Here is a 27384-nt window from a genome sequence, read left to right on the forward strand (position 1 = left end):
CAGGCTGACTCCACCCCTGGAAGCAGGGGAGAGGGGTGAAAGGGATGTGGGCTGGAGACTAATCTTCCACCAGGGTTGTCCAGAGCTGGAGTCCTTGAATTAAAAACACTGCAGGCTCCTGACCCCACCGCTGTCATGTTGCTTGGCAGGTGCCTGGGGTTGCTGCAGCTATTTAAAGGACTCGTGGATCTGGCCTCTTCTGGGGTAATGTCACAACTGGGAACCGTGAGCCAATTCAATAGGATCCTGCTGTCTGAGCCGCTACTTGGAAATTTGATGGCACGTGCAGCAGGATATAAATAGAAAGCAGCCAGATGCAGTCCCATGGGCTGGATCAAAGTGTTAGGCGGGTTGGATCTAGCTCCTGGACCGCATCTTGCCCAGCTCTGGTTTAGGAGATGCTAGAGATTGGCAATTGTGAAAACTTTCACGTTTTAGAGGATTAGGCTGTTGTGAGGCTGCCAGTCTTTGGTTCTACGTCAGTGGGAGGGGGTGCGGGGGTGTGTGCATGCTGCGTATTTGTGTGCATCAGATAGATAGATGACTGGGAGATAAGCCCCTAGGATTGCAACATAGCACAGGAAACCTTGTGCTCAAGAGACACAGCTGTCAGCCCTGAGTGGAGGGGTTGAAACTGCTCTCTCTAACCACACTGAACACTCAGGCTGTGTTCAGAGCTGAACTCTGCTTTGACTTCAGCATGGCCCCTCTCTCTCTGTCTCAGGCCCACGGGCTTCCTCTCCTTTAGTTGTTCTTTCACTCCGTTCTCACTAAAAGGTGTGGTGGTGGTTTGTTTTTTGTTTTTGTTTAAAAAAGTGCAGTGGGTTACCCTCATGGGAACTGGGAACAGTCACTTTCCTGCTCTGTGGGGTATAAATGCACAGGTGGATTAAGGCTGCCTCAGTGGCATTCGGACTCCAGAGTCAGAGGGGACTTGGCTGAGGCAGTAAGTCTGCAGCAGCGCAAAAGAGTGGCTACTGCTACTGGCTGCTTGCAGTGTAAGTTATCTGTGAAAAGATTCTGTCTATGTGAGGAGGCTGAAGAGAACTTCTCAGGGGTCTAGGTTAGGCTAGGTCAGTGTTTCTCAGCCCATGGTACGAGTACCCTTATGGGTACTCGAGGAAAGTCTGGGGGGTACTTCAACACAACTGAATTTTTGTTTTAAATTTTACAGCATTTTATTATTTTTGTACTTTTTACACCCAAAAACGTAATTGCCCGCCCAGCTATAATTAAGTTGTTTAAAGAAATGTGTTGCAGCGGTAGAAATAAATTTTGTATGTTTGAAAACTGTAGGTACTGCGGGTACTTATAATTTTTTTTTGAAAAAGGGGTACTCTATTAAAGAAAAAAAAGTTGAGCAACACTGGGCTAGGCAGTCTGACTAGCAATCCTAAACTTTAGGTATGTTCCACTGGGTAAAGTTCAAACTTTGTGTTGCAAAAGCCCTGCATGACTCTGACCCTCCTGCTTATCGACCTTGCGTCATTCCATGTCTCTGCACTGCTCTGGTTTGCCTGCAGTACCAGCCTCAGGAACATAAGTGACAGCTTTTTACGCTTTGTCCATAGGTCGCCACTATGCATTTACATAGATGATAAGCATCGTGCAGGTCCTAGCTAATCCTCACAAACACCCTAGTGAGGAAAGTGGGTAAATATTATCCCATTGTACTGGAAGTACAGCTAGGACATAAGGTGCAGTTACTCTCCTACGGCTGCACAGTGAGTGGGTATTAGATCAGAATTAGAGCTCAGTACCTCCCCAGACCCAGCCTTGTTGCCTTCCTAGGGGTGGAACATCTGCCCGTCTCTGCATTTCAATTTCTCCTACTCAGCTATGTGTGATGCCACAGGAGAGCTGGTTGACTCTCTGTGACAAGTTTCAGGAGTAATCTGGAAAGAGTTTACATATATTTAAAATATAAAAATAACAGTACGTTCTCTCTCTCCCTCTTCCCCCCCCCCCCCCCCCCGCCGCACCCCTTCTCATTGCCTATCTTTAATTTAAGTTCCTTAGGGCAGAGATTGTGTTGCATTCTCTGTTCAGAAACACCTTGCATTCCCTCACCATATTTGGATCATCATCAGGGTTTGAAGGTAGGAAGGACCTCTTGTTTTAAAAACGTAGTTGTTCATTGTTGGACTTATCTAGCTGGGAGCAGCAACAGACTCATAAACCTCTATGGCAGGGGTCTCAACCTCAATTTATCGTACGGTCAGTGCCAGTCCTCAGCTCCTCCTAGTGGGCCAACAGGCACCCAATTCTGGCAGGACTTGGGGGGGGGGGAGGGTGTTTCTGCACATTCACCCCTCTCTGCCTCTCATTGCCTCCAGGACTCCTGGTGCCATCACTGGCAGCACAGTGGGGTTAGCACAGCTTCCAGCTGCTAGCTCTGCGCCAGTGCCTGCAAATCCCTGTGGCTCAGGGAAGTTGTGTCTGCACAGGATGGTTTGGTGCAGCTGCCCTGGGCCCGTGCTATGCGCAGACTGGTTCCCCATATTCCTCTTAGCCTGGGTGGGATGGGGCCAACAGCAGGGGCTGGGCTCCTCTGCACTTTGCTTCCTCACAGCTCCCACCACCACACAGCAGGCTGCTCCACTCCTTTGCCATCTCCCAAGACATCCTGTGCTGGGACTGGGGTGTTCCACTTCCCACCGCCATGGTGAAGTGGAGCAACCGGAGTGGCCTGGCAGATGGCGGTTGGGCTGAGCAAAGGCTGCTGCGTTGTTCTGCTCCCTCAAAGTGCCTACGGCTGTGGTGAGTGTGGAGGGCCCCACCCCTGCTGCTGCCCCATTTCAAGCCCCCCCATAATCTCCAAGGTTGTATCCCTCCAGGGAAGGGGCCTGAAGGAAGGGATATGATAGGGGGAGGGGGAAGAGGGCAAAATGGGGTGGGAAGAGGCAGGGTAGGGAAGGGGCTGAACTTGCTGCTCAGGCCACAGATGGCCCCAGGGCTGTGAGCTTGAGATGCTTGCTCTATGGATTGGGCACTAGAGGCAACATATAACATGCACTGGACAGCAGAATGGGCACCACTGCAAATAATCATGAATATTAACTGAGCCCTATGTAACTTATTTTAAGAGCAAGGCCCTTGTAGGGAGGTTATTAAATTAAGTCCTTATTCTGTTAATTTTTTTCATAGATTTTAAAACTTCAGCACGTGTGTATGAGCAAGAAATAAAAAGAGACTACTGTCCAATGTGTCATTGTATTTAAATCTTAGCTTGTTAATGTATGAGAGCGGGAATGAACACAGACACTTTCATTGTCTTATTGTCCACAGTGAGCCACTAGGGCATTTTTGCCGTAAAGCAAAAATACCCCCATACTTTTAAGTCCTATAAAATATAGGTAAGCGTAAGACTGCAGCTTCTGTGGTTAATTCACACACCAGTAACTCATTTATCAAAGCCAAAAAAGCCCATTTGTCAACAGATGGTAATGATAGCACAGAGCCTGAGTTACGAAATAAGCCATTTAAGAGGCCCACACGGGGTTTAATTCCTTTTTTTGCTTCAAAATATCTAAATATATATTTCCGTGTTCACGTATCACATGTGGTAGAAAGTACGTTAATATACACGACAGTAGACGGTTCTCCCATAAGGTAGTTCTGTTCTTCTCGTCTGACATTCTGGGGAGACCTCTTGTGTGGTCATCTGAGCAGCTTTGCGGCAGGTTCATTTCCTTCCTGTCTCCCCCCCCATGTCTATTGGCTCATCTGGGTTTTGTTCTCTGCTGTGGGAGTGTAGGAGTGGGGGTAGGGGCATAGAAACAGGCGCTCTGTGAGCAGCTTTCCTATTGGCCTTGTCAGACTAGGTTGTGGTCACTCTTTGTCAATTGCATCGTCCCAGTTGCCTCCTACTTGTCAGAGTCTTGAGGCCCAAATCTGTAAACCCTTGCTCACAAACATTATCATTTTTATTTTGGTAGCACCTAAAGTTGTTAGGTGGGATTGGGTTGAGACCTCATTGTATTAGGCACCGTACAGCCACAGAACAGAAGATGCCTTCTGTGCTGAAGAACTTTCAGTCTAACATAGTGCCATTGAAATGACTTGCAGGACTAACAGGTGTTCATAGTATAAGGGTTTGCAGGGTTGGGCCCTTTCAGTTTGAGTGTTTTTTTTTTCCCATGGGAGTAAAACCAAGTTGTGATTCTTCAGCAGGTAGAAAATCAAGTGACCGTACATGTGTGTGCTTAGGCCTATATTCATTATCCCTTCCTACTTCTGACTTTTGTTCCGGCATGTTTTGTGTCTTTTAAAAAAATATTGATTGAATTGGGTATATAAGAGACCTGCAAGCAGAACTTTACTTTTCACAAGCATAAAGAGTACAGTAGAATCTGAGTTGCAGACACTTTAGGAATGGAGACTGTTCATTACTCTGAACAAAATGTGGGTTTTTTCAAAAGTTTACAATCGAGCATTGATGACCTAAAACAGCTTTGAAACTCCAGGAAAGAAATGCTACTTAATTTTTTTTAGTAGTAAACATTTAACAAATACTGTACTGTATTTGCTTTTTTTGTCTCTGCTGCTATCTGATTGTTTACATCTGAGTCCAAATGAGGGGGTGTGGTTGACTGCTCTGTTCATAACTCTGAGATTTTACTGTACAATGAAAGAAATGGCTTATCTTCAGCCAAGGATTCAGTCAGTGTGTATTTGATCATAAGTCTCAGTTTATAGACCTTTTTTAACTTATTTTTATATGCCCTATTTTTTAACAATGAAGCAAGAAGGTGTTTGGTTCTTTGTCATTTGTGAATGGTCAAGGATCAAAAGGGTTTAATCAGCTAGAAAGAAAAGCAGAGAGAATTTAAACACTGGGGAAGCTAGTCTGGCCCCTGTATCTTTCAAACTGGTGATAGGTTTGAAGGCGTCCATTATGTGAACAGAGATTTCCTGGATCTGGGGTGGTGTCAAACAGGGTGCCTCCCAAAGTGAAGGGCCCTGTGCTGCTACACACAAGACACATGCCTCGACAAAATGCAGACAAGTGAATGATTTAAAAAAAGAAAATGGGCATCAGGACTCTTGGGTTCTGTTCCCAGCTCTGCCATAGATTTACTGTGGGACTTTGGACAAGTGACTTAACCTCTCCTTGCCTCTGTTTATCCATTTGGAGGTGGGGAATAATCCTATAACAGATGACTTTGTGCTGAAGATTTATTGAGATTTGTAAAATATGTTGAGTATTCTTTAAAAGATATGTATAGAAGTGTTAGGGTGATGTGCCACTTTCCTTTCCTAACTTCTATGCTTAGAGCAAAAGCATAGCTGCGGCAGTACAAGTAGTGGGAGAGTAGCCACCCTGAATATGTACTTCTCTAAGACGTTACCCACTTATTCATGGTGGCTCATCCCCCTGAAGCAGACACTGCCACAGGTTTGTTAGTATGCTAGCTCCTTCAAACCTAGCATGGGTCCGTCTCCTCAAGCTGGTTGTTACTCTCCCAGCTCGAATTGTAGACATAGCTTTTAAGTATATGGTTTCTAAGCATCTGAAATGTTTTGGATTGAATGTAAACACTCAGTTTAGAAAAATAATTTTAAGGTATTGACAGTTTCATCTGCCTCCACATAATACTCCTCCTCTTTAAACACAACTAGCAACAAATATTTGTGTCCTGGAATAAATACATGTATAGTCTCTCCAACAGAATTTACAATAGTATTATCAAGCGTTTACAACATAACTAAAAGTGTACATACCCTCTATGTATGAATATAGAACTTAATCCATCACCATTAACTTACTGGACACTTGGATCCTTTAGAAAGCAGATTTCCTCCCATTGATAGCTAGAACAGAAATAAACATCTGCAAAGAACTTTGTAATTAGAACTCTTTAGAGAGAGTGTCCTGTATGTGAACACAAATCTGAATAAAGATCCAGATTATAGAACATTCTATGCTGTAAAAATTCCTATATCGCCCTCATCAGTTGTAGCATCAGAGTCTATTCTGGTAATGAATTAATCAATGTGACTGACAACTGTCACTTGTGGTGTATGGGAATTGCCAGTCTGGCTCAGATTCAAGGTCCATCTAGTTCAGTATCCTGTCTTCCATTATCCAGTAGCCAATTGTAAAAAGAAAGGTGTAAGAACTCTGAAATAGTAGATGTGAGTCTCAGGCTGATCTCTAATAACTAGACCCTGTTTATCATTGATGATAATTCTGGATTGTATTTGATATCTGTATGAATGCCAAGACAGAATTTTTCTAAATGCTTGATCTCAGCAACTTCCGGTGGCAACAAGTTCTATAATTTAATTACATGTTTGTGTGAAAAAGTATTTCCTTGAATAGGTTTTGAATTTCTCACTTTCTTAATTTCATTGTTCTGAGACCAGGAGAACAGAATTTTCTAATCTAGCTTCACTACACCATTTCGTATACTATTATCTGGTCCCTTCTTACTTGTCTACTTCCTAAGATGAACAATCCTGGACTTTTCACTCTCTTCACTAATTTTCTATATGCTTCATAGTTTTGTCACCCTTCTCTGAATTCCCTCTAATTCTGCCATTCAAATAACCTGTTACTTTCCTCAGTTTCTTGGAAAGATGCATCTTTCTCTGCATTTTAGATTACACTGGAACCTTTCCTCTACAGATGGTTCTGGACTTGAACTCTCGACTTAAGACCGCTCCAACTTCTAAACCTGAACTCTTGGCTCCATAGTTGAATTTTTCAGCTCTGATTCCTCTTTTTAGTTCTCTCTGAACGGGTTGACATGATTTTAATAGGTGCCACTGGAGACAAGCCATTCTGCTGCCTACCACAAGATAGGGTCAGGATGTAACCTTAACCATATTATATTACTGGGGACAGGATAGAAACTCCTGTTCTTAATTTTCTGTGACTCCCTGCAGAGGATAATAGTGGATTCTAATGACTGACTTGATGGGAAATAGTTGTTTGTCAGCCTTCTTCAGATAGCTGCACTGTAGGTGATCTTTGGCCATAGATCTGCGAGTGTTGCCAGGTGTCCGGTTTTGAACCAGACAGTCCAGTATTTGAGCTTTCTGTTCAGGAAACAAATTGAGAAAATATAAATGTCCGGTATTTTCTAAATAAGATGTAATGTAGATTGTGATGTAATGTCAAGTGTGTCCGGTATTTTTGTTGAAACCATCTGGCAACCCTAACATCTGAAGATATCCTAGTCACAAGCTAAACTCCATATGCATGCCACAGGGAATAGAACTTCGACTTTCTGCTTCATAACAGTCATCTTTGGTCTCTTAAGAGTCTTCCTTTACAGTCAGTTGTCTTAGGGCTTTTTTATCCTTTTGTAGGCCTCCAGCCAGTACTACGGTAGTACATAATCACAGGCACTGAAGTGGTTGTTGTGCTGTTGAGCAGGGGGCAGCAATGCCACTTACAAACCAGCCAATATGTTATAACCTAAGTGACCTTGTTTTTATTAATGTATTTCCGTACAGATGCCTCACCAGTTCCAGGACTGACAGACCCAAGACTCTGTTACATACTAGATGGGATCCTCTTCATCTATGCAGTCATCATTACCGCCCTCTTTTTGAAAGCTAAGGTTAGTGTAATTGCCAGAGTCTCTCCTCAAAACACTGAACCCTTTGTCACATAATCCAGGCTGCCTATGGTCTGTGAAAGGGTTGTCGGAAATCAGATTTTTCTTGGATAGTTGTATAGCTTGAAAAATTATGCCTAATCCTATGGCCTTTTGTGTGTCATTGCAAATGAGAAGTGCTGAGTTTGCCATTGGATTGTTGTGATGCCTGAGAGCCTGTCGCTGAGCATGGGGATCTGGCTGGAGTGGAAGCCGTCCTGTATTTGAGTGCTTTCCCTACATCTCTTGAAGATGTAGGGAAAGCCTGGCAGGGTTCTTGTAACTCTCTTTGTGGCAAGGCCTTTCCTTTTCTGAAGTGGGCTGTGAACACTGTCAACCAATGTTTCCCTGTAACCTGTGCTGTTATGTGGCCACTCAGGAGAAAGTCAAATGCTGCCCCACTGATGAGAGCAGCACTCACAGCTATGGTTTTTGTTTCTACTGGTGGTGCACGTGATGCACATAAAATTATTCTGCATGTGGAGGTAAAAAAAATTCACACATGAATAGAAATGATTAGAAGGAACATTGCTTTTAACTGATTTTGTTTTTCTAGAACAGGGCCTAGAAATGCTGCATGAATCCCAACCATTAAATGCAAAAATGTAGCAAAGAGGTGCAGCTGATCATCTGCCTGGGTGTGTTAATTAAATAGAAACAGGCAGTGCTCCTTCAAGTGTCTCAGCCACGTACCATCACGATATAGAAAGTACAAGGTCAGGCCTGGGAGCTTTCAGAAAGTAGCCAATTGAGTCACTGTGGGTGATGGTGGCAAGATTCCCCAGAGCATTTGCAGCCACAGGATCTTGAATCCAAACTTAATTTCTTCTCTCTCTCTCTGCCTTAGAACTTTTTCAGGTGATTTTTAGACCCACTTTCGGCCTGGTCTTTGGACTGGATATCCACACAGCGAACAGTGCCAACCAGCCCTAGCCTGATACTGCTTCATTTTAATGTGGTCAGAGCTCTTCCTGTCTCTGGGCAACGTGAGAGCCACGTGATGATGATTCAGCTCTGAAGGGTTCCAACACACCCTGCCGACAGAGCACAGAATTGTGGGTTTGGTAGCTATTATGAGCACAGGTTTATTAGTATTGTGCTGTGGGACCCAGCCAGGGTAATGAAAAGAGAGTTCCTGCATTAGAAAGGTCATCAACTGAGGTAGTGGCAACACAAAACGGGTGTATGGAACAGACAAACAGGAGCAGGCATGCGGGGGACAGAATAAAAGGCGAATGCTTTTGCAATATAAACAGCAGCTTCTGCTTGCTTTGGCATTCCCTGCTAGTGGTGTTTACAGCACAGGAAGAATTTGAAGGATAAAGTAACATGTCTACCAGTTTTGGTGGGGAATATCTTTATTTCCTTCCTTCGCAACGCTTACTGTGGGAGGAGTGGGCAGTAAAGATAGGCCTTTCCCCTAAAGAGGAAGTGGTGTCAGAGGGATGGATGGAAAGTGGAGCACCGGTGGTGGGGGAACTTTAAGGGAAATAGATCTCCAGGCAGTTCAGTAGTTCCCAAACTTTCAACCTCACAAGTCACTTTTGCTGGAAATTCTTAGCTGTAACCTGAAGGGGAGGTGCAGAGAAGAAACATCACGTGATAGATACCAGTCTCCTTGGCACAGATATGCAAAGATATGTAGCCTCCTAACTTCCATTGACTTCAACGGAACCCTAAGTACCGTGTTGGCTCTGGTCCTTGTTAACTCTGCACTGTGCTCTGACACTACAGTCGTAGGCATGGTACCAGAGGCAGTGCAGAATAGCGAGGAGATGCTGGGCCAGCACTGTGAGTGAGTTCATACTTCTTTTAAAGTAATGAAGAGACAGTGATAAAAGGGAAGAGAGAGAGAAGAATACATCAGGGACGGGGGCATGAGCATTTAGGAGAAATCCCAAGCTTATACATTTTTTTTAAATTAAACCACCATTCTGGATGTTGTTCATGACTGGTAATGGGGACATGGTTTTAGGAGGCATGGGCTCCAGCTGGGACCTGTGACGTGCCATCGTTGCTTCAGATGGTGGTTGGGTGACCCATGAAAGGAATTGTTGACTTCTGTCCAATTTTCCCCGGAGGCCAGTGTAAGGGTGGCAGGGAGAAGCACAATCACCTTTTCTGCTAAAAGCAGAGGGGATCTTCCCTTCTCTTCCTGGCTTAGGCAAGCAGCTCTTCCCTGGCATCTCTGCAGGCTCTCTTTAACCAGTGCAATGAGAATTCCCTCTCCAGTTTCAGTCTACTTTAATCAATGGGTGCAGCCCCAAAATCCATTCCAAATGGTACCCTCCAGAACAGCCTTCCAAAGAAGCCAAAGATTGAATAGGTCTGGAATAAGATCTCTCTTCTTCTGGATCCCTCCAGTGGTCCTTGTAAGCTGTGTGCTTGGGAGATTATTAGCTGATGAGCAGACCAGCATGTGATTCAACTGGTGGTGCACACCCATACATGCCTTGGTGCACATAACTAAATGTATTCCACACATGGATGGAAAAAAATCAGAGGAAGCACTGGTCCCTCCCACGCAGAGCTTAGGTGTGCTAGCTGAGGCTGGCAGAGGAGAAGCCTGCCCTGCAGCTGCTGGCACTCATCTGTTCCACAGCTAAACAGCATCCCAAGGTGGCGAGTGGATCCACCATGAAAATCAGAAGCAAGAAAATTTTAGAATAAATTAATGGAATTCAGCTGCATCAGAGAGATTTTTCCTGCTATTTTGAATCCCAAATGACAGATGAAAGTGCTGCTCTAGGACTGCTAGTCTGTGTGAGCCTGCTAGAGGGGAAAGCTCGACAGACCCTCTAGGCTGAAGCAGGGGTGAACTAGCCCAGCAGTTTTTGTTCTCAGACCAGATCTCCTCTAAAGTTTGAGAACAAAGTGAGAGAAATGCATCCCCCTTATTAAGTGAAATTTTAGTGACAGATTTGCCAAGTAATTGACTATTGGCAGCAGGTGCATGTACTCTGTTTGGAGAGCTACGAGGTAGAGGATTTTACCCATATGAGATGGCATAATTTACCTCCTGCAGTGGGTCTAGCTGTTACCTGAAAGGGTATGTAGTAATAATCCAGTGATAGCAAATGAATAAATTGTTGCTTCAGAGGAGAAGGCAGGAGAACAAACCCCTCCCTGGTGCTACACCATTTATTTAAGATGGAGCTAAAAATTGGAGTCTGTCATGATGGGGAGAGCGAAGAGTAGCTGTTCTGATTCCCCTCAGCAAGGGGCGTTTGTACACACAAGTCTCTTCTTCCGGGTGTTCTTCCCTCTGAAAAGTGCTGTGTGTGTACAAAATTCTGTTCATACACGCAGTGCAAATCTTTTGCCTCAACTTGCAGTTTAGGGCCAGAAGGGACCATCAGGTCATCTAGTCTGAGCTCCTATATATCACAGGCCATTAAATGTCACCCATTTACCGCCATATCAAGTCTTGAGACCTGTGTAGACCACCCCTTCGTCAATCTTTTGGTACATAGGCATGTCTGGTGTAGAAAGGTTCCTCCCCCCCTCACCCCATGCTTTCTTGTGTAGAAAGCTGGCTAAAAAGAGATTTTGCTGAATTCTCCAGAAAACCCAGAGCAGCCTCTGTGGGGTTAAAAACATTTCCCAAGCAAATCTTGGAAATTATGGAATGGAAGTGATTTTATGTTATGACACTTAAGATGCTCTACATTTCTGCAGACCTTGCCAGTTCTTTGCTTTAGCTATTGGGCTGTAGAACTGATACCCTTCATGGTTGCTGCATAAGCAGAGCTGAGGGACTTTCAAAGAAGTGCTGGCGCCCACTGCCTGGTAGTGGTGTTGGTTTTACATGCATTGATTAATGGCCCCTGGCTAACCAGCAGTCTGTTTTGGACATTTGTGCTTTAGGGTCTGTGGCTACACCCCATCCAGCCCCCTTTTAAGCATGTTGCAGCAGCCAGCAAGCACTTTCAGACTGAGGATGTTGCAAGATCCATACTGATTGCAGCAGCCCCCTTCCTCACCTGTACAAGTCTGGGGTCATAGAGATCTTAAATACCAGAGACAATGCAGTCATAACCTGTAAGTGTTTTGGCTAACTGAGGTGTCTCTCTAAACCTTTGAGGTAGTAGAGATGGAAGATGCCCCAAAATGGCAGGCATAGCTACTCTATCAAGGCGCACTTGAAGCCAGCGTATTGACACTAATATCAGTTTCCTACTGTACATCATTCAAAATGGTGTAGCAACCACCAACCTCAAGTTGCCTTCACGGTTTCCAGGTATCAAACTGCACAAGCAGACCTTGAATGTAGGCTTGGAACCTGGTTACCCAGATTTTCGTCCTGTGATTATGTACTACGCTAATCAAGATCAGTAGGGACTGAAGTGGAGTTTCCTCAATAAACATATGAGAGAGCTGCTTGTAAGGTACTCCAAGGACCTTCTATTTTGAATCCCACCACATCATCTGTTGAAGCCCAGATTTCAATCTTCCAAATATGTGGCAAAGTTTCTCTCTTCTCTCTCTCAATAAATCTGCTGAGGACGGTGTCATTTGAGATAGATATGTTTATGGGTGCAGGGTTGTCTGTTTATATTGTGACAGACCCAAGACTCTGTTACAAACTGAAAATTGTAAATTCCACTGCGGTAAGAATGGGGTTTAGAAACTCTGTAGTTTACAGGGCCTGCAAAATATCCAGAGGTGAAAGTAAGTGGGTGTGCCCAGGTGCTCTGACACGAGCTGACTGAGCTATACCAAAAGCCAGCCGGGAGCTATTTAAAGAGCAGGCAGGGACCCAAGTTGCAATAGGACAGTACCTATAAGAAATTTTAAGTTACTTTCTCTGCTGAAAATATTCTAAGTAAGCTGTACCATTGGGGGGGGGGGGGGGAGGGGAAGAGGGAAGAACCTAAATTTTAGACCCCAGAAATGTAAACTTAGTCTTTCTGCTAGTTTTCAGCACAGAGGACATTTGAAATGATTAGGCAGAGCTGGGTTTGAACTATGAGAGGCTAAAATACTTGTAAAAATGTGGTAGGTGTTTTTTACTTTTTGAAAAATCTCAGAACTGATTGATTTCTCTGCCTCTTTACCTAAAACTAAGCCTGGAAGGCCAAGGAGAAGTGTGTGTAGTTTCTTGCAAGAGTTACGCAGGGTGCAAGCAAAAAAAATGTGGACTCGAGGAAAATTTTCACGCAGCCCTCTCTCAATCTAGAGAGCAGCTTCTGCTGCTGCACAATCTGGAGACTTAAAATGTGTCACTGGTGTTGATCCTGCAGTGTGTGTGTGTGGGGGGGGGACACCTCCCGAGAGGGGCTGAGCATCCTCAACCCCCACTGAAGTGAATTGAAACTGAGGATATTTGGCATCTTTATGCAGGTGGGAGGCATGCGGCAGGGTGGTGCCCAGGAAAGGCCTCATTAATACTAGCAGGCCTTCCTCTTACGAGAGACTCTCCAATAACAGACTGCATGCACTGGCGTAGAGCTCACCAGTGATCCTGCAGGAACACTCCAGAGTGCATGTGCACAGGGGAAGGGGAAACACAGTAGGAAATCCTATGTCTGTTCCAAGGGGCTGTTGTAAAGTACTGTTAAATAGTGACAGATCCCTGAGAGTGGACTGACAGACAAATAAAAGCTCCCTTGGGAGAGCCGGGCTGGGATTTGTATAGTTTCTTGACCCTTTTAGGCACTCCAGATGCTTGGGGTTATCAAACCTCCCGGATTGACCTGCAGTCTCCTGGAATTGGCATCAGGCGCTTGGTGACTGTTGAACTCAATCCTGGATATTTGAATGGGTTATTTTAAGAAAATGACATAGTCATGTTGTGAGGAAAAAAAGATTTCCTGGAACAGCATCAGAGTTGGCGACCCTTGATGGCACCGGCAGGGCTGCAGACTGTTAATCTATAGGCATCCCACCTAAGGTAAGAATAACTTCTCCAAAGGGCTCTTTCTGTGATGCTGCCAGTGCCAGGTATTCACTTTTTTCCCCTCTCTCTTCCAGTTGAGCAGAGCCCCTGAGCCCCAAGCTCTGCAAGGCCAGGATGACGTCTATAATGTAAGTGCCGGCTGTTCTTATGTCCATGACTTTTTGTTTTAATCTGCTCATCTGGCCATGCTCTTTCCTCTCCTCCAGCTGTCTCTGAATGAGGTGGCTTTCTTCTGGCCTGACAGATTTCAGGATGGGCTGGATGAGGCAGACGCAGGAGGAACGATCACAAGTGGGTTTTGTAGTAGCTACAAGGGGAAGTGGCTAATGACTCACTTTGGGGAAAACTTCCTTCTCACTCACCAATAGAACACGAGGACTGTGGTTTAATACTTGACACTAGTAACATGCAGGAGGTGCACCAAGCATCCAGTATAGGTCCGGTGCTCTCCAGTTGGCAGATGAAGCTGATCCAATATGTGCACAGGAACTGGTGTGTGGGTCACAGAGTGTTGTCTGAGAGTCCATGAAACACACGTGCCTCTCTGCCTATGCTTTCTTCTACAGCAAGCCTGCCCCTGAAGTACTACCTCACACTGAGTTGCATATACTTATTTGAGTAGCCCCATCTAAGTTGCCTGTCTCTCTTTGCAGTTCCATGTGGTAGGGTTAGAGAATGGATATCTGGAATGCAGCATTTTAAGGGTCTCAGATGAACTCTTCCCAGATTGCAACATTCAAGCAACAGTTAATATTGTGGGTTGCTGGAAAGGAAATTGACATAGATGGTCTGTGATGTACCAAACCTGACCACTATGCTTATAGAAAGCACTACATTTTATATATATAGATATATATAGTAGCCCAATGTCTGAGACTCTAATGCTGTAGCGTTACAAGTTGCCTCTAGGGGGCGTTGTTACCTCCCGCCGTGGCGCTCGGCTGACTTCTGCGCCGCTCAGCCGAGTGCCACGCTGGTCAGAGGTGGCAGTCGGGGACAGCGAGTCTGGCCATGGGAGATCAGGAGGAGGAACTGGCTGGCAGGGAGAGGGAATCGGCCGGCGGGTAGCCAGACTCACCTGGGCATGTGCAGATCCCAGGGTGCTGCCCGCGCCCCACTCATGGTCCCAGCAAAGCAAGTCCAACTGTGGCTCCAGGAGCAGGGACAGAGGCAACTAGAGGCGCCCAGTGCCAATTGCACCCCACCTCCCAGCCACTCCCCCGCCCCACCAGGCTTCCGTCTGGCACCCGGCTGGAGAACCAGAAAATACCGGACATTGTACATGTCTGGTATTTTCTGATTTTTTTTTTAATGGACAGGGCCCGAAAACTGGACTGTCCGGTAGAAAACCGGACACCTGGCAACTCCATACATCACCGCCCCGCCCTACCCTTCACCTCCTGCTGTGGCACTCAGCCGGGCTGCCGCAGAGGAGTCCAAATGGCCGCTTGCTCCCCGCGGCGGCCCGAAGCGAAGGGGGGCGGGGCAGTGACGTGTGGTGTGACAGTGGCCCCAGGCCTCGCCTCCTGGCCGTGAACGTCACTGCCCCACCCCCCTTGCCAAGTGCCATGGCGGGAGGCGATGTACACGCCCAGGGGGTGGGGCCTAGACGAGCGTGCATCCCCAACAGAGACAGAGGAGAGTGGAGAGAGAATGTGAGGCAGGAGGGGGAGAAGAGACAGAGAGAGTGGCAGAAGGCGGAGGAGAGCTGAGAGACAGAGGGAGAGGCAGTAGGAGGAGGGGGGAGAGAGAGAGAGCGACTGGAGGCTCAGGAGAGAAGATGGACGTGGAGGAGAGACCTGAAAATCCCATCTTATGATGGGCTAATTGGCTAGTTTGTAATAATGATGGCACGGTATTTGGAGCTGTTGTACAGTATTATGTATTTTTTACAAATAAGTGTCGTTAAAAATGCCACAGTTTCTCTCTATTCATCTCCTGGCACGAATTGTAGATTTGCTAGAATTTTATTATTTTACCTTCAGAAATGTGGTTGGCTTTAATAAACTAATACGCTTACACTAACTTTTACCTGTTCCTCAGCTAAGAGGTTGGCTAATGCCGAGGGATCAATTTAGTTCTACACATTTGTACCCTGTTGCTTTCTATCTCTTTGCTGATAGCTTTTTGAGAGATAGTATGGTATAGCACAGTTATATGATTATCTTCCATTTCAGCATGACAAGGCACAAGTACAATAAACTCCTGGGAAGGGGAAGAAAGAGATTCTCACACCACCTATGCTTAATTAACAAGAATTCATGCATCAGCCCTAGAAAAAGGACATGCTTGTAGTGGTGTTTTAATTGCCTCTTAGACTTGGTGAGATCAGAGTAAGCGCAAGATCCTACTGGCCAGCGATGGAAATTCATCAATTTCCTGCAGTTCCAGACAGGATCCATAGAAACTAGAGGTTTCATGGCCTGCTGGACACCGGCTATATCTTTAAATATCCCCTAGAGTTAAGAATTGGGGTTGGATTTTTATTTGACCCTGGCAGCTATCAGGAGCTGAATTTGATCCAGCTTTATAAAGCAAACCGTGGAAACCTCATTCCACCTTGTTTGTTGGCCTGCTGGCCTCGCTGGGCCCCTGCTCTCCCACATTCTTGCTATGTGCAGGGCTCCCATGCACTGCCCGTTTTTGAATGAGGCATCCACAAATCTTTTCCCACACCTATCTCCCCAGGTATCTGGGACTTTAAGGGCTAGTAATTGATTTGACCCTCTTTCCCCATTGAGAAGCAGCAGCTGCAATTTCTGCTGCTGCTGAGGGTGTGCCGCACAGGAACTGCATCCCTGAAAACCTTGGCGCTGTTCCTTAGGTGGCTCCACTCTAAAGAGCCTGGGAAATGTAGGGCATGTGGATCTTACTCCAAGACGGGGTGAGTGTGGAATCTAGCAGGGGGGACCCGGGCAAGATCAGAGCTTAGAGCCCTGAATTAGCAACTGTCCATTTCCAGGTTTTTTGATTTGGTGGAAGATGGGGAAGGATCAGACATGCAGAATCTGAGCGCCACTGGAAGATTCACTCACAAGCCCCACTTTTGTCTCATCTGGCGCATGAGTCACCATAGCGCCATTGGCCTTGTGACTTGCTGTGTAACCTTACACCATGGGAAGTGAAAGACTGGATCAAACCCCTGGTCCTTCTTGTCCAATATCCTGTCTCTTGTAGTGGCCAGTACCAGATGCTGCAGCAAATAATGCAAACTGCTCCACTGTGGGCAGATGTGAGAATCATCATGAAGTGTTTGCTTAATGCCTGATGGCTTGAGATCAGGTTAAGATTTGAAGGCTGATGGTGTTGTATCCCTTCCAATAATCTTTGTAGCATTAATTATTAATCTCAGGATGGTCTTATCCATGTAAGTGTACAGTCACTTTGAATTTTGCCAAATTCTTGACCTCAAACATCTTGTGACCACGAGACCATCTGACTGTTGAATAAGTAAAAAAGTATTTTTTTTCCTCTTTTGAATTTGCCGTCTTTTCAAGTCCATTGCCTGCCCCTCATTCTTGTGGTATGCGTTGGTGAGAAAAGAAGGACCCAATCTGCTCTTTTATATCATGCCTTATTTTAGGTACTTTATAAAGAGTAGACAAATATGAGGGGGCCGTGATAAAAGTAAATAATCTCAGTCAAAAATGATCTCAGGCAGAGGGTTTCCTGAGTTTACTGAAAGCAGTCAAGACTTTTTAAAGGGCAAAAAAACCAATGGTGTAATGTCATGGCTGCTGTAGCTATGGCATCAGTGTATCATCTGCTAAATACAATGAGATCTAGTCCAGCCATGAAATCCTATTTCAACTGACTGTGATTTGCCTTTTGCTCTGGGGGCGTAGCTGTGGGGCCAGCAGATCTGAATTCTAATGGATATACTAGCAGCAAGCAGGGAGGCTGCTGCATACGCCCTAGATCATCAGTATTGATTATATTTCTTTTAAAACTACTTTTTTGGCTTACCTATCAGTTATAACTTGTACAGTAAATTGGAAGTTGAACTGGAATTCACTTCTGCTGCTAACTAAGCCCAGCTCTCAGTTGCTCATTAGCACAGTCTCTGTCACTCTGACTTTTTGCTTTTTCATTGCAGAAATTGTCTCGCACAGCCAGAGATGAATATGATGTTCTGGGAAATAAAAAGAGAGGCTCTGATGTTGAAAAGGGAGGGAGAAATCAGGTAACTTCCCCGCAGCTGCACTCTTGTTTAACTTTGCTTCTTTGTAATCCTGCTCCCGCACAAAAGGAATGTGCAGGTAGCCAGTCACACAATGTCCTGGCTAGTGTGTACGGGACACCCGTATCCTCTGGGGCTTCTACACTGTCCCTCAGGATGTGTCCACAACTTGGGTAGATGCCTTAATCTTCAGTAACTGGGGTTAAGCATTGTTTTGAGCTCAGGTGAGGGCTGAAAGCTTTAACCTTAAGCAGGCTTTTGTAATTGGTTAGCGGCGACGGTGTGGCTAGAGCTGAGGGCTGCTGGAAAGAGGCAGTGCAATATAAGGGCAATATAAATAAATTGACTTGGTTGAGGAAATCCTGCCCTATTATGATCACCTTGTGATGAGGGTCCCGCGTACCTGTAGCCATGCTGGGCTTAGGGCGCAACACATTTCACCTAACCCCCTGAAAACATTTCTTGGCACAGCTATGTTGGTGATAAGGGTGTATGTGTTTTGTGCTAGTGTCAACCCTTCTGCAGACAACACTACTAGCAAAACGGCTCACGTGGCACTCTATATTTGTTCAGGGAGCTGCAGTTTTGCAGCAACCTATGTCCATTCTATGAGGGCCTTGCTTTTTTGAATTTAATTACCTCCCTAACACAGCTGTATCAGCAAAAAATTTTAGTTTAGTTTACACTGTTCATGTCTCTCGCAAGCCAAGGGATGACCGTGGGTGGAGCCAGAAGTGTCCTAGCAAAGCGCATGGGTGGAGTCTTCAATATGCAGACTGTAAAATCTTCACCCCTGCACTTTTCTTAATAGCTCACAGCAGCCCGGAATAGGAAATCACACGTTATCTCTAAGCTGAGGATGTAGAGGCAGGGCCTGAGTATTTCGTTGAAGGGCTTTGTGACAGGTTAGCAAGTGCCAGTGAAGTAACATAAAAATCCAGTGTTTAAAAGTCCGAGGGGGAGCTGTGTTAGTTACTAACTGAAAAATCTAGAGACTAACAAAAAATGTAGATGGTATCATGAGCTTTCATGATATGACCCACTTCGTCAGATGAATGGAGCAAGGGGTCCAGAGGTACAAATAAACAGCAGAAAAAGAGGAAAGAGGGAAAGAGAGTAACAAAAATCTCCAAAGCAGCAGTAGCTCTTCTACCTACGTCTGTATGGGTGCCACGTGGGAGAGCAGTTATGCAGGAAAAGATGGTGCCAATATGCATCCACTGTGTGCACTGGATCTATAGCAGTATGTCAGTACATAGTCAGAACCATGAAAATGGCACGGCCAATACGCAGCCATGTGCGTAGAGGCAAAGGACGCGGACACTGTGTTGTGTAGTCAGCTCTTCTTCCCTTTATTTTTCAGCAGAGAAGAAAGAAGTCTCAGGACACTCTTTACACCGTGAGTAAACAAAGGAGCTTTACGGTGTGGTAAAGGCAGTGTTTGATCTGTGCGCCTGCTTAGGAATGTGTCTCGGTGCTAAGGGTGTGTGGGTCAGATTTTGGATATGTTCCTTATCATGTCACTTTTCCCAAAATTAACTAAACTGACCTGCTTCATATGGGGAGGTTGGGGACTGCATGGGGCTATACAGCCATCTCAGTCTATGGCCCATCTTTTTTTCCTGCTGGGAATACCCTCACCTGCTCCTTCCTAGGTACAAGGGAAGTTCTGTCAATAGTGCTTATCTGTGTCCCAGTAGCATCCTACCTGGGATGTTGGTTTTTTAACACTGTATCATAGTGAAGGGAACTAATATCTTCTGCTATAGGGTAACAGTAGTGGCAGTTAGCACTGGAGTCCTGTGTTTTCCGCATGTGTTGGGAATTTACAGCTGCATCAGGGAGTCAGTTTCCCTTACAGAGTGTAAGCACAAGTCCTGATGGCAGCAGGGCTGTTAAGAGTTAGTAAACCCTTTCCACAGCAGATGCAAGAGGGCACCCTCTCTCTCTCACCTTGCAGAGTTCCTTTTCTCCATCCTCCTACAGCCTGAGCAGTAGCCTCTGCCTGGCCCTCACACTACAGCCAGAGGAGCTGTTCTGAACCTTGCTCCACACCAGGATTTGCTAGTGAAGGAGCCAAGTACGGGTAGAACAGATTTCACCTAAGGCTGTTAAAGAGTAGTCGACTATCCGATAAGCATTTGCTCATTGGATAGTCTTTTGACTAATCAACAGGCACTTCTGCATTCCTCCTTTCAAAGGAGGAATGCGGAACTCCACATACAGCCTGGGGCCAGAGGGAAGTCCTTCTTTGAAATGCACAAGAGTCCACAGTGGGGGCTCTTATGCATTTCAAACGCCATGGAGTCCTGGGCCAGCAGGGGGATTCCCCAGCTGATCCTGGGCTCCCTGTAGCTGCCCCTTTGAATTGTGCAGATGCGTGGTTTAAAGGGACAGCTGCTGCACAGCTGATCCATGGCGGCTGTCCCTTTAAACCACACATCCACGCAATTCAAACGGACAGCTGTGGGGAGCCCAGGGTCAGCTGGGGACTCGCCCGCTGATCCCGGGCTCCATGGCTTTAAATGCACAAAAGCCCCTGCTAGGGACTCTTGTGCTTTTCAAAGCAGGCACCAGCATGCAGCCCAGAGTCAGCAGGACTTCCTGCTGGCCCCGGGCTGTATGTTGGAGTTCTACATTCCTCCTTTGAAATGTACAAGAGCCCCAGCAGGGGCGCTTGTACATTTCAAAGAAGGAATGTGGAAGTGCCTATTGACTAGTCAATGGAAATTCCATCGACTAGTCAGTTAACCACATTTTAACATCCTTAACTTCATCTATGCTGCATATTTATGGGTTTGTCCCTTGCAATATGCCCTGCAAAGACCAACTAGTCTGAGATACAGGGGAAAATCGGGACACAGGATTCATTGATCTTGAGAAGCTTCATGACCACAATCCAAGAAAAATCATCCGGTGCTGTATGAGAATGAAACAAGTGGCTGAAGGCTAGTCAGCTAGAAGGCCATGTGAAGCAACGGAACAGTTTCTAGTAAGAGTTGGACTATACCATGCCTTGGCAAAAGTCCCTTTTTATTTATATGGGTGCTCAGTGAGCTTTCAGAAAGAGCCAGATAGTGGCACCTTGCCACATGGCTTTTGCAGCTGCTGAGGTACCTGTGAGAGAGACCAAAAAGGAAATGGGGAAAGACTTGAGAGAGATGGAGAGGCATCCATGAAAGGAATGGCATGAAACGTAGCAGCAATAAAACAGAATATATGCGCTGCAGATTTGATACCTTGCAGGAAGATGCAAAGACCAAGTTTGGAGGGCAGCCAGATTTGGAAGTTCAAGTGCCTAGATTTAAGAGTAGAGATAAAGGTGAATGCAGCAGTTAACTTAAGCAGATTGGGAAAGGCGTGGACTAAATGGTGAAAAGTGAATGGAGTGCTGTGCAATAAGCAAATGCTTATCAAATTGAAAACTAAGAATTTGCAAGTCAGTAGTGAGGCTCCAAATGCTGGGCACTGAGGAAGAGAAGCAGATCTAGAATGCAGTGGCAATGAATGTGTTCAAATGGATGCTTCCAGTTAAGAGGGCAGAGGAGGCGGTGATTGGAAGAACAAATAGGAAACAGGATGATTTTAAGACGGGTTGGAAGACTCAGAGCTAAACACTGTACAAAAGGATTTGAGGAGTTGTGGCATTACCAAGAAAGTGCTTTAAGACAGACAGTAATGAAGAAGATCTCAAAGAACCATCCTCACAATGGAGGCTAGGAGTCACGTGAGGTAGGGAAGGACTAGAAGTGAAAGGGAGGTAAAGGAGCAACCCCGTAGTGGGGCTGAAGACATCAATGGGGCGAGCATGGCTTCTTACATTGCTAATGCTGTTCTCTAAATTTGGTTACTAGTCTTTGCAGAAGGACAAGATGGGTGAAGCGTACAGTGAAATTGGGAAGAAGGGAGAGGTGAGTGGTACCTTTCTTTACACCAAAGGCTGAGAATTTTCCATCCCGTATAAGATGTTCCCACTACAACATACACCCTCATGACTTTCACATGTAAAGTGACTTCCCAATTTAAAAACCCTTCCCCCTAGAGCAAGAATTGACTTCTTTCCAGTAGCAATTGCATTTTACTAGTGATTTGCAAACAGCTAATATATTAAAGATTGAGAGCTGTAAAAACCAGGTGTTACTATTAATGTAATTTTACTTTTCTGTTCATGATTTGAGTGCAATCGTAGAGGTTAGACAGTAAGTGGTGTCCCATCAATACTGGAAACATGCCACTTCCCTTACCCATTCAGTTATATGCCTGCAGCATAACTTAAGAACAAAAATTAAATGGGTTGATTTTTAACGTGCTGCCACTCAAACAGCTAAGGGCCTGGACTCAAAGTTCCAAACAAAAATTCACCTTCGGAAAAAGACAAATTGGAGAATTTCATCCTCTGTCAGAGTGTGTTTGTTTCCGAAAGCTATGAAAACAAGGCCATTTTAGTATAAGCTTTAATAGGCACTCCAGCTGATGATGTTCTCCCATCCCCTTCCCTTTACATGGGGGTGCACAAGCACGTTGTCACTCATCCTTTTGTACATATCTGATAGTGTCCAAGGGTTGCTGCAGCCGCTCTTTGAAATGTCAGGCTTGGCTCACTTGGAAATCTGCATCTTACGTGATGGTGTTTCGAGCTGGTTGATCTGACAGCTGCTGGGGCTATTTATATGCATGTCATTTTATTGACCGGTTTGAGTTTATGTCCTTAAGGGTCCATGAATGCTACTTTTGCATCAGACAGAGAATTAATTCTGGGTGAATAGCTGAAGGTTAGGCAACTTATTGCACTGTCCTCTGTATTGGAGAGTGCAGAATCATCCTCTCTCTCCCTCCCCGCCCCCACAATGTGTAGCAGTCATCAAATGAGAGCTAGTCCTTAATTGTACTCATAAGCTTTTTTGTGAACACTGCAGATTGAAATACAGTAAAATGCCGCCACAATCCAAAGCAGGCATGGCTATTAATCCATGACTTTTATTTCCCAAAGCACCAGAGACGGCGAGGCAAAGGGAACGATGGCGTCTACCAGGTAGGGAGTGCAGCCATAGCAATGCTCTTATCTAATGCCGTGACCTGAGTGCAGCTCCTATGTGTACGTCTCATCTTAGCTTGCTCATGGTTATTGCTGTGGGGCTTTAGTGTCTGACCAGTGGTGACAGCTCTGAAGTAGCTGCAGCATAAAGCTCACCCCCACTTTTGTTAAAAATAGCCCAGATCCTCTTACATGTCCCTACTATTTGTATTCTCTAGCAGGACAGGGAGCTGCTCTACACTAGTCCCAAATCTCTGGCAGCTAAACTTCCTAGAAAATCAAGTTGCATCCTGTCATCTATATCACTCCTGATCCAGAGAGGTCAGCTCTAACATGAAAGGGATGTGTCTGGTTGTTCTTGAAGTAGCCCAGATTATCTGCTGCCTAATATGAACCACCATTGGCTGAGTGCTGCCTGGCATCTGCAGCGACTCAATGGTAAAAATCAAAACTTAGTTCTCCTGGCCGACCACCAGATACAGTCATCAAGCAGCTTTTGTTATTATACAGTATTGAACAGGCTCGTGGATTGGAGGATTTTCTTTTGCCCATATGGCACTGACCAGTAGCAGAAAGGGTAAGTTAGCAGCAAGGAGCTGAACCAGCTCTGCAGCACCAGTTTGAACTGGTATTTTTACCTGGACTGGGAGGGAAAAAAAGTTAGGGTACCAATTAAAAATAAAGTTCTGTACATTTCAGCTCAATAGTTTAGGCTGTTGTAAACCTGTTGTCATGCGACAAACAAACAAACAGACCTGGCTTGAGGCTTGTCTATCCTAAAAAGGCTGCAGCACTTCAGTGAAGATGCAACCTATACTGAAAGGAGATCTGAGAGGCAGTAGCTCTCTCACGGTCTGCACTGGGAGTTAGGTTGGTATAACTGTGCTGGAGCGGTGCAGCTATACCAACCTAAATTGCTAGTGTAGACCAAGACCTAATATAAAAGGAGAATAGAAGGCAGCAAGTCCATATGCCTAGGGAGAGAGGAGGGGCATCTTAGGAGCTGCCTGTAGACCGCATGGGGCCCAGAGATAGATGAAGCCCTGATGGGTATTTGTACATGCCAATAAAAAACCTAGGGCAGTGAGTCCAAGAGCTCAGGCTGACGTCCACCCTCCGAGACTGCTTTCACAGCTAGAACGTCTACTTTTTAGCCCTATCGCCTGAACCCCAATGCCATGGGTCTTTTATTGTTGTGTAGCTGAGGTGTCCTCCCCAGGGAGAGAAGAGGTTTAAGGCTCCCTGATCCCAAGGGTTAATAACATGTCAAGCCCAAGGAAAAATGTAATTGCTCTTCAACCCTTGGGGCAATGAATCCCTTCAGGAGCCCCACAAGGCAGGACCCTGCTCTAAACTCACTTATTCTTTCACTGAAGAGGTCTCATAGGAAAGAACAAATAGTCAAAAATGTGATGTAAAGGAACTAAAACAAAGCGTTCATAAAAAAAAAGCTTAATGTGAGTTTTCATAGTGTTTTTTGCTAACGTTGAAAATAGTCAAATTATATTTTGTTTCAGTTCTCAATTTACTTCCACTAAGACTGAAATTTGAAGTGAGCAGTTCATACAAGTCAACAAACTTTTTTTTTGGGTGGCTTGAAAGAGAATTAAAATAATCCAATTTAAATATAGAATTGACCCCTCCCCTCAGCTATTAGCTCAGCTTTCCTACTTTAGTACTGAAGTTCATTTGGGCTCTTGGAGGAGGCACCAAACCTTAGATGCTCATGTTATATTCCCTACAAAAAGGGGGAGAGGAGATTCCCCTCCCTTCTCTTCTACAATTAACTTCCCTTGAGCAATTTTGTTATGGTGATCATAAGTGCAGCTGGGAACTTAGTGGGATCTCCCTTAGAAGCTTTCTCCACAAAGGCCCTAGTTGCAGGCTAGAACACTATAGATTCTCTCAGTAGTAAATCAAAACATTTTTGCTGAAGTGGAATGGACACTGAGTCATACTATAGCTGGGTGGTTAAAGTATGTTTAGTATAGTATAAGCCCATCTGGCTTGAGATGTGAGACACTCTGGTTAAAGTCTCTAATCTGCCTGACTTGGAATGAGCTGGGCTAGGAAAAAAAACCCTCTGATCTCAGTCAGGTACAACAAAGATTACAACTGGCTGGTTGTTTATCACCTTGGTATACTGTTGCAATAGCAAAGCATGCTGGGAACAGGTAAAAGAAATAAAACCACTCGTCAAAGCAAACTGAGCAATACCCTAGACAGTTTTAGAACAAAAATCAGAGGGATTGAGGGGGGAGGGGGAAGCTGAGTTGGGGAGAAAGAGATATGAGTGCTGCTGCCATACCAAATGCAGCAGGCTGGTCTCATGAGTCAGTGTTAAACTCAGGTGTCATGCCGAAATTCCTACTTTGCATTCTGCCTCCCTAAATTTCCCCTTCTGCACTCACCACTCTCAGTTGGATGTAGCTTATTGTGCTGTCCAGCTCTGCCTACCTGACACATTTGTCCACCACTGGTCCACCATTCAGACAGAGCCTGTTTGGGAATGAATGTGCTGCTGCTGAGGTTAGTATTGTAAAGCACTGAGAGCTTCCAGGATGAGTTACTGTAGCAATGTTTTTCATTAGCCCTTATTCAGCATGCAGCCTACCTTCAAGTTAACTGAGGACCAATGACCTCTTCACTGCTACAGAACGAACCAGGGTGCTGAACGGGTGCTGAACTTGTTTTCCCACTTCATGCAAAACTAAAGGCTCTACTCCAAGTGTTACCTCAACCATCTTACCTTCTCTTTCTTCTTTCAGGGTCTCAGCTCTGCAACCAAGGACACATATGATGCCCTCCAGATGCAGCCCTTGCCCCCTCACTAAATGGGATTCATGCAGTGGATGGGCAAAACCAAGACAAGTCCAGATGCTTTGGGGGAGGAGAGAAGGGAAACAACCATCAAATCAAAAAAGACAGTCCAGTCAACACCCATTTTCTCAGGACAGCAAATTACTTCAGCATGGTTCATTGCACAAAGTAGGGACAAGTCTGGATCTAGTTCCCCTCCTCCCATCCCCCCATCCAAACTATACAATCTCAAGCTTTTGCTTTTAAATGTACATATCTGTAAAACTATTCCTAATGATAGTAGCTGTTTCCTAGGCAGAGGTTTGTACCAGCAAGTGTTGTAGATGGGGCAGGAGATCAGGAATCTTGGTTCTCTTCCTCCTCCTCACTGAGCCTGGCTATTTAATTCCCCATCTACACCCTATTTACCTACCTCATAGGGTGTTGAGGTTTAATTATAGGCTAAAGCACTTTTAAAGTACTTGAAAGGAAGGTGCTATAGCCACATCCAGTATTATACACAGGAAGAATAATCTGCATCAGCGTAACTGTGGCAGTCTAGCCCAAATACGTTTCTGCTGTAAATTTAGCTTTATTTCTAAGTTGGTTTTAACTGCAGAGAGCTGTTCTGACTGTAAATGATGACAGGTTCCTGTAGTGAAAGACATATGTTAAAAGCAGGCTCTACCTTTTACAGAATGCGGAGGAATCACTGCTAGGCTCCAACAAGCAACCAAGAAAGTAACATCCCAGTGTGACCAGCTCTTGCAGTGCATGGACTGCATCTAGGAATGTTAATGGAAATATCTGAAAGCTAGGGCTTACCAGCAAGGTTCCATGGTGAAAACAGAAGTGGTGCAACATATAGGTTTTACCAGTCCTTCCATTATGATTGAGACAGAGGATTAGGCTTTTAAAGACTAACAGGTGAAGTAATGCTGGAAAACACTGGGAAAGTTACGATTAGTTAAGTTTCTTAATAGACAATCCAAACCGGACCTTTCTCTTCTCTCACTGTTGCTAATATTCTTAAAGGGATGTTTTTTCCCCACTTAACAGGAACATGTCTCAGTGCTGTCTTTTATCAGTTGTGCTGGCCTTGTTTTATATGAGTATTTTGCTAAGGAAAGTGTACACAAGTCTAAAGAAATGTACGAATGTTTAAATAGCTTACAGGATAATTTTAAAAATTAGCATAGATTCAACATGCAGGTGATGGTGACTCAATTCAGATGGTTTTTGATGAAATAATAAAATTGATGGGGATGTGTAACTGTGTCTATTTGAACCATGTGCCATTTCTTCTGCTGCTATCCACCATAAGGGCTGCCTGTATGTACCTGAACGGTTACAGCTGGGATGTCAAACTAAACTAAGCAAGCTGGACCAGGATAATACTTGCTGGAAGGCTTCCATCCAAGTATTGCTGAAATTTGTGCTGGTAGCAGCAGTATCTGTAGATCTGCTCTGTATGAAGGTATTTTTTGCACTGTTTTAATTATTATATTGGTTTAGAAACAGCTACCCATGCACAAGCTAAATTTATTGAAATGGACTATACCAGTATAAGCATGTGATGCTTATACTGGTAGGCAGGTTTGAGAGGCAATGCCTTTTTTGGGTCTTAGTGTTCAACCTGTCCCCTCTTCCGACCATTCCCGAGGGTTCCCACAGCAGGCTCTTGTTGCTTGTAGACTGGTGACGCCTCCTCAATGGTGGATCTATTAACTTAAAAGTGAAAAGCCTTCCAGCTTGCCAGACCTATTAGCATCACACTGAACCTGTAAGAGAGCCATTAAGTGGTAATGAAACCACGTACAGGCACCTGCCAGCTCTGAATTTACTGACAAAACCAGTTGTGCAT

General features: G+C 45.1%; 1 protein-coding gene across 1 annotated transcript; it reads left to right on the top strand.

Annotated features, from left to right (window-relative positions):
* Positions 1–7459: 7459 nt before the first annotated feature.
* CD247 (CD247 molecule) lies at positions 7460–26790 on the top strand (the record flags this gene model as incomplete). Its single annotated transcript, NM_001286921.1, is given in 8 exon segments — positions 7460–7571; positions 13581–13634; positions 17603–17689; positions 19050–19085; positions 21541–21597; positions 22677–22718; positions 25490–25842; positions 26169–26790. Coding segments are annotated over 7 exon segments (454 nt in total), but the record flags the coding sequence as incomplete, so codon positions are not given.
* Positions 26791–27384: the final 594 nt, after the last annotated feature.

The sequence above is a fragment of the Pelodiscus sinensis genome, chromosome 1 (assembly GCF_049634645.1).
Source record: "Pelodiscus sinensis isolate JC-2024 chromosome 1, ASM4963464v1, whole genome shotgun sequence".
Taxonomy (NCBI): domain Eukaryota; kingdom Metazoa; phylum Chordata; order Testudines; family Trionychidae; genus Pelodiscus; species Pelodiscus sinensis.